Source organism: Telopea speciosissima, chromosome 10 (assembly GCF_018873765.1).
Source record: "Telopea speciosissima isolate NSW1024214 ecotype Mountain lineage chromosome 10, Tspe_v1, whole genome shotgun sequence".
NCBI lineage: Eukaryota > Viridiplantae > Streptophyta > Magnoliopsida > Proteales > Proteaceae > Telopea > Telopea speciosissima.
In genome coordinates this window covers 46,274,331-46,287,837 of record NC_057925.1, presented here as the reverse complement: position 1 = coordinate 46,287,837, position 13,507 = coordinate 46,274,331, and the positions used below count along the sequence as shown (strand labels likewise).

Here is a 13,507-nt window from a genome sequence, read left to right as displayed (position 1 = left end):
TCGTCATAGTCGCATGATGCGCATCCGGCTTCAGTTAAAACAACGGTACCAATCCAAGATTGCGAGTTGCGACATTAAGATAAGAGGGAAGTTTTCCTTCACCGCGCAGTTGTACTTCTCTGCAATCGAAATCACCCCATTGTAGCACAATACCCTATGGAGACTGATTAAGGCAATCCCTTGCCTCTGGCCAAAGGAAAACCTGGTCCTTAAGACATGGGAAAAAGGTCTCTTTTCGTGAGTGTGGCTATTGCGTCCAAACACAACAAGAGGTGAAATAATCACTCCAACTCTCATGAAAGGTGAAAATTCTATCCTTGTTGATGCTTCTACGTATATTAACATGGGACACGCTCCCATACAGAACATGTTCCCTTAGAATTAGAGCTGTAAACGGATTGGATTCAGTTTGGATAGTGCTATATCCGCATCTGCATCCGATTAGCTATTAGACAGATTTGAATAGTGCTAAACGGATACGGACACGGATATGGATCGGATATTTTATCCGTTTACATGTAAATATAGCTTTTTGGATAGCTATAGCCTATCCGTATCCGTATCCATTTAGCTTTTGGACGGATTCGGATAGTGCTAAACGGATACGAACACGGATACGAAAACGGATTTCGGCTATTCATTTACACCCGTACTTAGAATCGACTTTCAAAGCTCAAAACTCAACATTGGTTTGATCAATTCACGATTCTAGGGTTTTTTTAGAACCAATTTAATTGTACTTTTGTGTTTTTAAAACCTTGCTTAAAAGACTTGAACTAACTGACAAATTCAACTAATTTACAACCTTGATGTAATCCATGAGATGTTCGTCACCAGAGACTATGTTTGGAATGTAAGAAAAGAAAAAAAAAATGAAGAGAAATAAAGATAGATAAATTCATAATTACTTTTGTATTGTTGAGTTTTTCTTTTCTATTAATTTCTTGCATACCAAACATGGCGAAGGATATCTCTATGCATCTCATAAATACATGTTCATTAAATCATTGTTCGACGGCTGTATGTCACTTCTTTTTTTCCAATCTATAATTGTAAAACCTACAGAGAACCAGGTCATGCACGGTTTGCATGGACCAATGGATATGATGTTGGAATTATGTGTCCAACAAACTCGAATTTTAATTAGTTGAATTAATTTGATTATTTGTATGAGTGACACATTATTAATGGGCAATGATTGTCCTTAGGATTTTAACTAAAACAATCTTGACCTAGAGATAGGGCTGGACACCCTATTCAGACGATCGTGCTTTTAGGAATGGTGATTTCATAGTACATATGTGAATAAACATTAGGTGTGTGTATTGAACTGAATCTCATAAGAGTATCGCATGTGTTACTAACAGTTGTTGACGAACATGATTCTCTTTTGTATGTAGAATTCAGTTGGCCCTTTAACCTGTGAGGTCCTTGTCGTTGTGGTAATGTATCATGGGTTTTCACGCACCAATGGTTAATGTCCTTTGGAATATCTGTATACTGCATTCATGGTGTTGTGTTGTGAAAGAAAGAGACGATCAACACGGAATCCACTGCTCTTAATTTGGTAATATCGAAGATTGAGTGTTTGTGTATGATTAGACATAAATATGGATCGAGTTTAATATTTTGTAAACTATTTACAAGATTATTTTGACTAATATCCTTGATTAATATTAGGGATTATGTTGAAAAGTATATTCAAAATGTTTTTGGATCTAATCACGATCATAGAATTTCGGTTTGGACATGTATAGTGAGCTAGGGTTTGGCAGTAATTTAATTATATTCTCTATAGTCCACTATGTGATATGATTTGATAGATAGGCTGATTTGTAATTAATTAGATTAATTATGAATATTTACTTCTATGGGAGAGAGAACGATTTAATTTGTATATTGATTTATTATTGTCTCACAATATCTTTGATTGGATTAAAGATGTGGCATAATAATTAGGGTAAATTACATGTCACCCCTTGGTTTTTAAACGAAACTTAGATTACCCCCTGGTTTTTGAAAAAACTCAAATCACCCCTGGTTTAGACACTAATATGACAAATTAGTCCCTACCGTTAGTTTTATACTGTTAAGTGATGATGTCAGTCAATTAAATAAATTTAAATCCCTAAACTACCCTTGACCAATATTGAAGATGAAGGAAGGATAGTATTGTAAATTTGATTCTAATGTTTTAGTACAAAAGTAAAATAGTCTTTTCACACTAATAACTAACAACAGATTAACACCGTTACTGTAGAGGGGGTGATTTGAGTTTTTTCAAAAACTAGGGGGTGATCTAAGTTTTGTTTGAAAACCAGGGGGTGATGTTTAATTTACCCTAATAATTATATTAGGTAATTAAATCCCTTCTTTATTGCATGAAAATCCTCTGCAGTACCGACGGGGTGGCAAGCCGATAATGCACATCCGATGGCACAGCAGAGGCTATGTGTGCCATGTGTGCCACCTGGCCTCTGCTGTACCGTCAGATGTGCATTGCCGCCCCACCGGTACTGCAGAGGATCCTGGTCCTTCTTTATTCTACGTCTTTCCTCCCTTGAGAAGCAAATATGGAATATTAAACTACCTAAGAGATGTACAAAGGCAAATTGGGATTTAAGAATCCCAATTGTCACGATTAGTGTTTGAGAAACCTTAAGTGAGAGAGAAATTGTGTGTAACTCTTGGTGCTTCCGTTCAAGAATTAAAGGCATCGTCGCATACAAAAACAGAGAATTAAAGACATCGATTTCTTGAGCGATTGGTGTTTCCAATCCGTTCAAGAATTGAAGGCATCGATTCCTTACGTTGCTCAAGTATGAAAAACTATTATCGTAAGGATAAACTACAATTGTGATGTAAAGTAATCCTTTTCCTTCCCGTCCTTTCAAATGCGTTATCTGGTTCCCACGAAGACATGACTAGTGATTTGAACACATGACAAGAGTGATTTAAAAATCAGATTAGAAGGCTGATTCCAACTGTTTCGAATTGAACTGAGAGTTCGACTTCGATGGGAGACTAAAAAATTGAATTTGAAGCTGAAACTTGACACATGGCCTATTTAGACAATTCCCTATTTATCCGCCAAAACCCATGGATTAAGAGTTTCTCTTGAAGGAAAACTCAGAGCAAAACCAATTCAAGATCCATTTTGAAGATTTCTACTACATTGTTCAATGGTTTTGTATTGAACGAGGACAAAGATTACATAATACAGATGGATCAAGATGTACTAGGGCTTATACAATCCTGTGCCTTCCAGTATCACATTATACAGCTCTGACCAGTTTGATGATAATGATTTAGAACACATTAATTCCTCTACCCAAACAACTACATTCATAATGTTATCGCACAAATTGTAGACCTACACTACAAAAGCCTCCTCAATGAGTAACTATCATGGCGAAGCCGGAATTGGGTCAGTGCCTGAAACATGTGAAGCAGCATCCTCCTTCGATATCACAACATAGTTTACAGGAGCCACCGGCCGGTGAGTTTCTCTCTTCCCATCTTTGGTAGTAGACTTGACACCATTTTGATGCGCATTCAAAGATAATCTTCTGCTGGTAGTGGGAGTACCATTTGCACCTCCATTGGCTCGTGGGCCTACCACCTTCTTTGTACTACTACCAAGTGATTGTCTGCTGGGGCTGGGGCTTGGCTTTGAACCAAACACGGCTTCTTGTTCTGTACCTAGTTGCTCATGGAACTTTTTCTGGTCCTGTACATAAGCTCCACCATTAGTGACCAAATTAATCATCAGAGCAATTCTAGCCATATGCATGAATGGGCATAACTCAGTTGCTCGGGGCACCAAGGAACATACTGTGGAACACAACTCATTGCATTGGAAAGCTAAGCATGCCTGTTTGGGCTATGAAGAGCTTGGATTTCCCTCATCACCATATCCATACCTCTAATAGAACAAAGAAGAGCAGACAGAATTTCGTCCTACTTACCCTCATTCTCCGCTTCTCTTCTTCCCTATCTTGCCTGAGTATGGCATATTCATCCAACATGGCAAGGAGAGGTACTCCGTCGTAAGTAAATGGTATATCACGTTCCTCTTCCCATGCTCGAATCTTTGCCACCAAGGTGTCAACCAGAGCTAAAAGGGCAAGAAGACAGTTAATAATCTTGAGGGATGATTACAGTCCAAAACATTGATGCACTCAGAAATACAAAAATGAAGAACACATCCATTCACCCCTCAACCCATCTCCGACTGATTGCCAAACAATTAAAGACTCAAGGCAACACACGAATAAAATCCAAGCCAAACTATGAACATACCTGGAATTTTATTAACCAGAATGCGAGCTTTTTCCGCACGCTTGAGATTTAAGTGTGCCCCTCTGCTTGAGTTATACCTGTTTTCGTCCTGTTACAGAAGGCCCACATTAAAGAACTAAAGTTCCATAGAAAATAGAAACTACACATATTGATATCAATGTTTTTGTTGTTTTTACACATCTCTCAGAATTGTTGTGTGTGTGTGTGTGTGTGTTTGCGGAGGGGGGGGGGGAGGAGGGGGAGGAAGAGAGGGATCTTGGTTTGCTTTATATATTCTCCACTTTCCCAATAAAGACCAACCCTTCTACTGAACAATAGCTTCATGAGCACAAATGACTCAATAAAAATCTGGGCATGAAACCCCAGGGATTTAGGAATCGGTATCGGTACAGGATACAGAACCGGTCTCAACCGATATTGATGCGGATCGAACGGATTTACCCCTTTTTTCTTCAAGAATCGGATTTCTTTTGCTTATTTACCCTTGATCCGTATCAATCCATCGATCTGGGATCGGCCAGGAATTGGTATCGGCCTCTGTCAATACCAATCCAGCCGATCCGATACCGATTCCTCAAACCATGACATGGATTGGAACAAAGGTTGATCCAGATGGATCCGAGTCATGAAAACTATATCACATGTCCCAGAACCCCAGATGGTAATGTTAGATTGGACTTGTCATCAGATTAGTTGAATCCATTCATGGCCCTATCTCAGGGCATGCCGTGATTCAAAGGAACTATTACGGCCAGAAATTGACCTCTTGAGATGATTCCAACACCCACCTGTTGTATTACTCAGGACTACCAAAAGTCGTTTCCTGTATGGTCAAGAGAGAATGTTGATCACCTTAGAAAGTCCCACAAGGCAGATTTCCAGCCAAAGAGATTTCTACGTAGATCAAATGGCATCACTCAATAGAGCCAAACTTGGTGCATATTACCGCACAACTTGGTTCTAGGCTTCTAGCTCTAGGTAGCAAATAATGAAAAAGACTAAAAGAGTCAGCCTCTTTGTTCATTGCATGCAATGTGACCAAAATATTTCAACAAATAACAACTCCCATCAGAATAGAAACACCTCAGGTAAGCTCGATGATCCTTGCAAAACTTCGAAACCCAAGAAGCTAGAAAATCTGCACAGAATCGTATTACAGATATATGCTGTTCTGGCAAAGCTCCTAATCCCAACATGGCATATAGAAAAAGCATAAGATTGTTGGACCAAGAAAAAAGTATATTTACCCGATTGTAGTCTTCAAGCCAACTCTCTTCTTCACAGGCAGACATCCATTTTTCAACTTTGTCCAATATATCTTTTCTGCTGAGTGCCTCCTCTTTTGCTTTTACAATCTGATTATCCATGTCAGCCAACAATTCCGAGGGCTCAATATTCCCAGAATCAATCATGGCCATGATTTTTTCTCGAGCAGTCTCTGAATCTATTTCTATGTGAGCCCTGGCATATATCTCTTCAAGCTCAGCTTGTTTTTTTAGAGCAATCTCCTTCATCCTGCTGGCTTTTAGCTGATCTAGCCTTTCAACTTCCACTTCAGCCTTCACAGAGGGGAAATACATAAAAGGAAGAGGTCACACTAGTTTAATCCACACAAGATAGCCTCAGCAGATAAGGAAAGCAGTTAACTTTTCTAACCTGCTCAATCAGGTCAAGAGCAAGGGCCCCAGGGACAGTGACCTCATCTACCGAAGCTGAGATGTTACAGGTAACATGATCAAACAAACTCCGTTCCTCCGCTGGAGTATCCATCAGGTTCCATAGATCAATGAGTTGTGCTGCCAGCTCTTGAAGCTGAAAAGAAGTGGATATTGTTAGTCCAGAATCAGGTAACAAGGTGTGTCAAAGATCTTGGCGTATTCCTTGCATGTAAGAGAGAGCGGGAAAAAGTAGTAGGTCATAATGTCAGGGTGCATGAAAAGTAAATCCATGTATGTAGTGCATGTACAATTTTTTCTTCACAATGTATAGAACTATCTTAAACAGACAGAAAGCCATATTTCCACACTACATGACTCCACATTGCTCACATTTTATACATGCATACATACATAGATACATCCATATGCTGAATTTTCACACTGTATTCATGCCTCCTGGAAACGAAATATACGCGACATTCAACAGTACAGACTGTTTTCCTTACATGTCTTAGTTATAGGCACACACACACACAAGCGAGTGAAGGGTAGGAAAAGACAAGCCGAATCTCTCCTTTATCAAGGATGGGATGATATCATAGATGACTAAAGTGGATAGGTAAATATATTTCTTGAATAAAATGTATCAACACGGAACAGTGGAAAAATCACCATATTAAAGCCACACAGTTCACTTCAGGCATGATATAGCAACAACTAGCTATTAATCAAACAAGTTTTGAAAGAAATCTATAAAAATACAAAGATATCAAACAGCTATGAGCTATCTTTTAATGTAAAATGCTCCAAAGTAAATAAAGGAAATATTTTTCTTCCCTTCAACTATTTGACATGATTTGGGCATAAAATAATTGAGCCCCACAGTAAATCTTGAAATGTCTTTATTCTACTTCCTAGTTCCAACAAAACAAACTCTAGAATTTGATACTTTAATTTCCTTCTTTTTCTTTAAACTTCCATCCGCTTTATGTCAAAACAAACGGAGCCTAACCTAAATAATTCATCAATATTATGCATATAATTTTACATGCTCATATTTGTTAGGTAAGTTTTTTATATTTATGAGTGGTGCTTTCAAGCTGTGCCAGACCCAAGCAAGATATAGGAGGTGGATATGTTGGGATTGCAGCTGGCACTCAGAAACTCTAGCTAAAGCTCTTAGCACCTAAACATCATGGGAGATCTCAGTAGCCAGGTTTTCTAGGATTCCCATGTTTGACAGAATCACAGGAGTCTATGCCTAGGTAAAATTGTTTCCCACAGAAGAATCTAGTGTTGTTCAGCAAGCTATAGTTAAAGAGATGCAATAATAAAAGAATTACCTTCAGCAGTCTCTGTTTCTTGTCTTCTTTTAGTGCCAGTACAGTCTTAGCCAGCCTGGATAGAGTGTCATTGCTAATGCTCTTGGATTGTACACCAACAGAATCATTTAAGCTCGGATGAACTTCAGTAATGGTACTGAAGAAATCCATCCCTAAGACAGCACAAAGATCATGCACAGTGCTTACAAAATCAAGAACCTTGTGGAGCCTGTCACTCTGCAAGGTAACAGGCCATATTCAACCCAACGTGCAAGAGTTCAAACAATCATCTAAATTCCAGAAATCAGCTGCTAACCACTTTGAAGTTTGAACTAATGAATCACTGAAAGAGGACAAACAGCTACCTTTTCTTTCTGAAGTTCTTGGAGTTGAGTATGAAATTCATCAAACTTCTTCAAGGACAGATCAGCTTCATCAACTGCAGAATTCTCTCCCTGCTCACTAAGTCTTAAATTCCCAGCAATCTCTGAACATATCTTCTGAATCTGTGACAGTACATTGGAAAATTCCTTTATTCTCTCCTCTTTCTGCTTCCATAGTTGTTCCAATACTGGGGCTATTGCAGCAAGTTGTTCTTTAATTGTACCCATTGTCTTCTCAGGCTGTAAAATAACAATAGAGGCATCAGTTATCTCAAGTTCCCAACCCTTGTGAAAAAATGGTATCCCAGTAAGCTCAGGCATGTAAGTCAATTACAATTTAAAAAAAAAAAAGTTTCACCTTTGAGGCTATTCAACATCATAACAATGAGAATCATAAATAAGACAATCCAATCCACATAAGTTGGCGTGTACTCACCATTCCAACAAAATTTTTCTCTCCCAAAGCTGAGAGAAGTCTGGAGAGTTCAGATTTGGCATCTGCCAAAGCCTGGAGAAGATGTGCCCTTGACTTTGCAGCCTGGTCAACTTTCCTTTTGTAAACATCTAAGCAATCCTGCTCTAACTGAAGTAGCATCATATCACGTTCCTCATCACTCTCACCAACCTCATCCCATATTTTCTGCAATGCAAACGTAGTATTTATTTGTCATTTCCTCTGTTTCTCAAAGCATTGCTACAGGCCCAAAGAAAAAAAGTGCTCGTAAAATGTAAAGAATAACCATTTGAAAGAAAAATTGCAAGGTACAAAAGTTTAAAATGAATTGCCTGCAACTGCTGCAGCAGAGAACCGCAAGTTGTTACTCCAAGAAGAGGATTCTGAACATCCGTGACTGCCATTAGAAATTTTGAAGAAAGAACAACCTCACCTGCAATATACACAGAATTCAGAAGACACTCTCAAGAGAGACTCAATAAACAGTACAAAGAAGTGGCAGTTCTGCATACTTTATATTCCTAGACAAATGTAGCCCTTCACTAGATAAACGGAGTACTTACAACCCTTATTCTATCAAATCTGAAAACCAACACCGCTGGTCAATTAAGAAGATCATGAAATCTTGCAAATTAAAGCAATCATTGCCTGCCCTAGTTTAATGATCTACTTGTTTAGGGTTATCGTCTAAGTTATCCACTAATAAAGCATTGTGAAAGAAGCAAAGACTATAAAAGTAGAAGTAAAGTAGGAAACACTAATAAGCTGGTGCGGAAGGGAAGATGGAATTCCAAGAAAAATGTAGCATATCCATCAAGTGAAATCCTTTGATCAGCTCAATAGAAATCAAACTTCTCAAAAACTGAAGTATGAAGAGATAAAAATCTACCAGCTTTCCCAATTAACACACGGAACCAAAAATCTGGATCGAAGACCTTGTAAGTTGTTAAAAGGTACACATCTCTAATTAATCTTACTTGAACTACTCTTGGCACAACTAGAGAAAGAGCTTTCAAGAGATGAAGCAAAAGAAAACGACTTCTCAAGTCAAAATCTTGAACATCAGAAACAAGTTGCTGAAGAAAGAGAAACGCATTAATCACTCAACTAAAAACTACTCGAAAACAACCAATACCTACGACTCCGAAATTAATTAAACCAAAAAAAAGAAAAAGAGGATCACTAGCTCAGAAACAGTCAACACGAAGATGAACAACATTCAAGCATTAAAGCAGAACATAAACCCTCACTGAATCAACCCATGAATCCAATTCCAGTCCATAAAACCCTACAACATTCATCATTATCAACACCAGAGAAACTCGTAAAAATCAAAACTTTACCACTCGCAGATCAAAGACATTTCGATTCCGGAGAAGGACAGTCTCCACTCTCCACCAAGGGTTCACGTGAAAGGAACTGTAACAATTCCCAACAACCACACAACACAAAAAGCCCAAGGATCGGACAAATGCAGAAGTGAAGTGAGACTTACCAAGATCGTGGTTGGAGCTTGGATTTGAGGGTTTTGGTATTTCAGATCGAAGCGATTTCGTCTCAATGTGCGTGTAGAGGGTCGGGAGACCAGACCAGAAACAGGTAGAGTGGGAAGCGATTCAAGAACAAAGGACAGAGCTCACAGAGTAACAGACTGGAGTAGAAGAAAGATACAGAGAAGTGGTGGGGACCATTATTACCTCAAATTATATCTTATTATCTGAATCTCCCGCAAATCTCTAAAATATTTCGCTTTCGCTAAATTTCCTAACTCCATTTTACTTATTTGCCCCTTGAACTTTGACTGGAGTCAGTATTTCTCAACGTTCAATGGTCGCCACGCAGTCGTTACCAATGCAAGGATGCAATTTTGTTTTTTCTTTGGAATTTTTATGTTTAGAGCATGGTTTGAGGTATCGGATCGGATTGGCCGATTTTGGCCGGATCGGATCGATATCGGTCAAGACTAATCTCGATACCAATCCGATCCAGCTGTACGGATAGAGATAAAAATGTAAAAAAAAATAGGTTTTTTTTATAAGAAAATAGGGACAAAAGTGTCATATTTGTCTAAGTCTAGGCAATCCCGATCTGTATCAGCCGATCCAACCGATACCAAGATCAAGAACCGGAGAGAAAGAGAGATGTGAAAACTAAGACGGTTTCTAAATGCAACTTCTTGAGGCTTGGTGTCTTGTATTATGTGGATTTTTTTTTTTGTGTTTTGGTGGAAGGCAATTCAATTGAGAACAAGGGCAAGCATACACACAACATCTTGATTACAGATATCAATCAGCCAAGGAGAGGCATTAGGCCATATTGTCTTACTTGCCATAGACAAGGCCTGCCTAGCTAGGGAATGAGCTACTAAGTGAGCATTCCTAGTAATAAATTTAAATGAGCATGAGTCGAAACTGTCTCCAAATGTGCGGATGTCATGAATAATCTCTTCCACAAAGATAGGAACAGGAACAGATGTGTCATGCATGATCTTGATAAGCACTTCGCAGTCAGACTCCACCATCACCTGAGCGAGATTCACTTCCGAAGTCCATTTCAAACCTTTACGAACTGCCAACGGTTCACCTACCAGAGCTTCTGAAAAGGTTGTTGGGATTGAAATAGCCACAAGAGGAGTTCCCAGATGATCTCTCAGTAAAAAACCCAGACCACCATTTGTCGAGTCCAGAGGGGGTTGCGGGCTGCTTGCAAAGTGTCGTTAAAAGCCCGTAAAGTTCAGAAAGATTTATATAGGGATAATTTGAAAATTTTGTATCTTTTAGTTTTCCTATAAATTATTGCTATGGAGGTTTATTATGGTTTCTTCCTCGGTGAAATTGCTCTCATCTCTCCTATCGACATAGGCATTTTGTCAAATCATGTATATTCTTACGTTATGTGATTGTTTACTTACTCTTTCCGTTGTTTTTTACATCATTATAGGGTTTCATTTCAATTTTTATTTTTTTTTTTCATGTTTAAGATAGATGAATATCATTTCTTCATTTTTTTCAAGGAAAAAGGAGCTTGGCCGAGAGTGTGGCCCCCTACTCCTGCACCTCAGCTGATGGGAGAGTGTGTGCGTACAACAACCAAGGGGGACTTCGAGGCATGATGGTCATTTGTGCACTCCTAGGTTTGGGAGCAAGGGCCATGCTCTCCCACAAAGAATGCTCACTCCAAGATAAGTACGTTTCAAGTTTGTTTTACATCCACTATTTGCCATTTTGAAAAGTAATCAATCCCCAAAGTTGGTTAATATTCATGCCACACAAGAATAAAATAAAAGTAAATTTTCAAAATTGCCCCAAAAATCTGTTTTAAACTTTTAAACCACAATGGGAAAAATAGGAGGGAAGGAGCGTGCAATTTACTCTATCTATTTGTTTTTCTTTTATTGTTTCTCACTTTTGTTTTTTTTTTTTTTTCCTTTTTTCTGATCGAGTTTCCTTCCACCAATTATGAATGAGAGATCTCATTCACCACAAGGCGGGAATAAGTATTGGAAGGGTATTTTGGAACATACTAAAATCCTAGGAGGGATTGGTGAACCCTAGGATGGTGGGTGAACCATCCTCTTTTTTATTTTATTTTAATTTTAATATATTTCTATTGTTTTCTATTCCAACAATTAAGATGTACTTTTCTTTGGATTCGATGCTATAGCTTTGTTCTTGTTTTTTTTAGGGGATAAAAATCGTTGTGAGTTCTATTCCTACAAGGCTACAATTAAGGTGCACTTTCATCGGATTTCACATTTTTTTAAAATAGTTAAATGAAATTGGCACAATTTTGGAAGTTTTCTTTTATTTTATTCTAACGTGGCATGAGTACTAACCAACTTTGGGGATTAAGTAAATCTTTTTAGAATAGAAACTAATGGATGTAAAACAAATTTGAAAATTTTGATTCTTATCTAGTGGATCTAAGTAATTTTCCCTTTTTTTATTAGAAATTTTTATAAAGCCAAGAGGCGTTCACAAAGAGATTGATAACAAGTGAAGAGAATCCTACAATTTTGTCACATTTTGTTTTCCTAATTTATGAGATGAGGGGAATTTTTCAGATAAGAGACCCTTAATTGGAACAAGAATATAGGTATTATTAGTATTATGTCCATATTGGTCTCGATTGATATTGATCTTTTTGCCCAATTCACTCAGATCCATATTGGTATCATATTGGAATCGGGCTCAATGGATTCTACTATAAATTGACCGATACTGATTATTAGAACCATGAATAAGAGTCTAAGGCTGGGGTTTTCATTCCAAAGTTTAAATGAAAATAGATTTGAATTGTTCTCTCATGGCATTTCACATTTCACATTAATTTTATAAACCCCATATAACATGCTCTAGGTGATCCTCTCGAGTTTCCGAGTGTTTCCATCATTGAAGTCTCTTTTGGTTGCTAAGTTGAAGTCACTCTGAGTCTTATTGAAATACCAAAGGTGTGCTATGCCCGCCCGATTAAGAAATCTTTTTTTTTTCAAATGAAAATTCCAACAAATTAAATTCTCTACGCTTAAAAAGTTAATCTCCACCACTCTAAGTTTCTCTCACCCCACCAAAGTAGGAAACGTCTCTACCCTACACTATCAGACCCATATACACCCTTAGTTTTCACTAGTTTTTCTCTAATTGGTTGAAGTCACGTCATTCCAATGCTATAAAGAAAAGAAAATGTGAAATATCATGAATCCCAGCAAGCAAAGTTTTCAAACTTTTGGAATCTTCCTAATCCCTCAATCATGACAGCAATAGTAATGAGGAGCTTTTGAAAACAAATTATTTATTATTATTTTTTTTTTGGGTGAAAAACAAATTATTGTTTCTGTGAGAGAGTGAGAGAGAGAGAGTGAGAGAGAGAGAGAGAGAGAGTGAAAGAGTCATCAAGAGTACTTTGATTTCTTATTATCTTATACCAAAAGTTCGTGCACGATCGTGCATGGTACCCGGCCATATCTACAACTGTTAAACGAGGATGAAGGATCATGTACTGTACTCAATCTTGTCCATCCAACAATTGAAAGCATAGCCGTATATAAAAACTCTCCCCTTACTTTATCTTATTTTTTTATAGTTTCAAAGAACATAAAAAGCTGTCTTTTTATTAGGTGAAGAGCATAAAAAGCTGTCAAAGAACCAATAAAATGAGACTGGTCCTTTTTCAATCCTCCAATGTAGCCACTACACAATAAAGATTCATAAATTTTAAGGGAGAAAGTTTTTTGTCCGGGAGTGTGGCCTAAGCTAGCACTCTCATGAGTCTATCTCTCTCCTCCCTATATGAAAAGACACTTCTGGCCCCTTGTTTTGAGAAGGAGAGACATAGACTCAAGAGAGTGCTAGCGTAGGCCACACTCCCGGACAGAAAACTACTTCCCAA

General features: G+C 38.0%; 1 protein-coding gene across 3 annotated transcripts; it reads right to left on the bottom strand.

Annotated features, from left to right (window-relative positions):
• Positions 1–3,278: 3,278 nt before the first annotated feature.
• On the bottom strand, positions 3,279–9,725 carry LOC122642063 (65-kDa microtubule-associated protein 1-like). Of its 3 annotated transcripts, none has more exons than XM_043835466.1 (10): positions 9,615–9,723; positions 8,452–8,552; positions 8,102–8,305; positions 7,648–7,905; positions 7,304–7,519; positions 5,959–6,114; positions 5,550–5,861; positions 4,303–4,390; positions 3,969–4,117; positions 3,279–3,730 (listed from the first exon to the last, which is right to left on the bottom strand). In XM_043835466.1, exons 2-10 carry the CDS (start codon positions 8,521–8,523, stop codon positions 3,407–3,409), a joined length of 1,779 nt encoding a protein of 592 aa, XP_043691401.1. In that variant the 5' UTR covers positions 8,524–8,552; positions 9,615–9,723; the 3' UTR covers positions 3,279–3,406. The 3 variants fall into 3 exon arrangements, with proteins under 3 accessions (XP_043691401.1, XP_043691400.1, XP_043691402.1); XM_043835465.1 differs by lacking the exon at positions 9,615–9,723 and adding an exon at positions 9,463–9,505; XM_043835467.1 differs by lacking the exon at positions 8,102–8,305 and having other exon boundaries at positions 9,615–9,725.
• Between the last annotated feature and the right edge of the window lie 3,782 nt (positions 9,726–13,507).

Excerpts from the sequence above, each read along its gene's own strand:
- LOC122642063 (XM_043835466.1), bottom strand. The coding sequence starts at position 8,523 with ATGGCAGTCACGGATGTTCAGAATCCTCTTCTTGGAGTAACAACTTGC. Across the intron at positions 8,306-8,451 it reads CTCTGCTGCAGCAGTTGCAG|AAAATATGGGATGAGGTTGG; the intron begins GCAATTCATTTT and ends TTTGCATTGCAG. Across the intron at positions 5,862-5,958 it reads CTCTTGACCTGATTGAGCAG|GCTGAAGTGGAAGTTGAAAG; the intron begins GTTAGAAAAGTT and ends CCCTCTGTGAAG.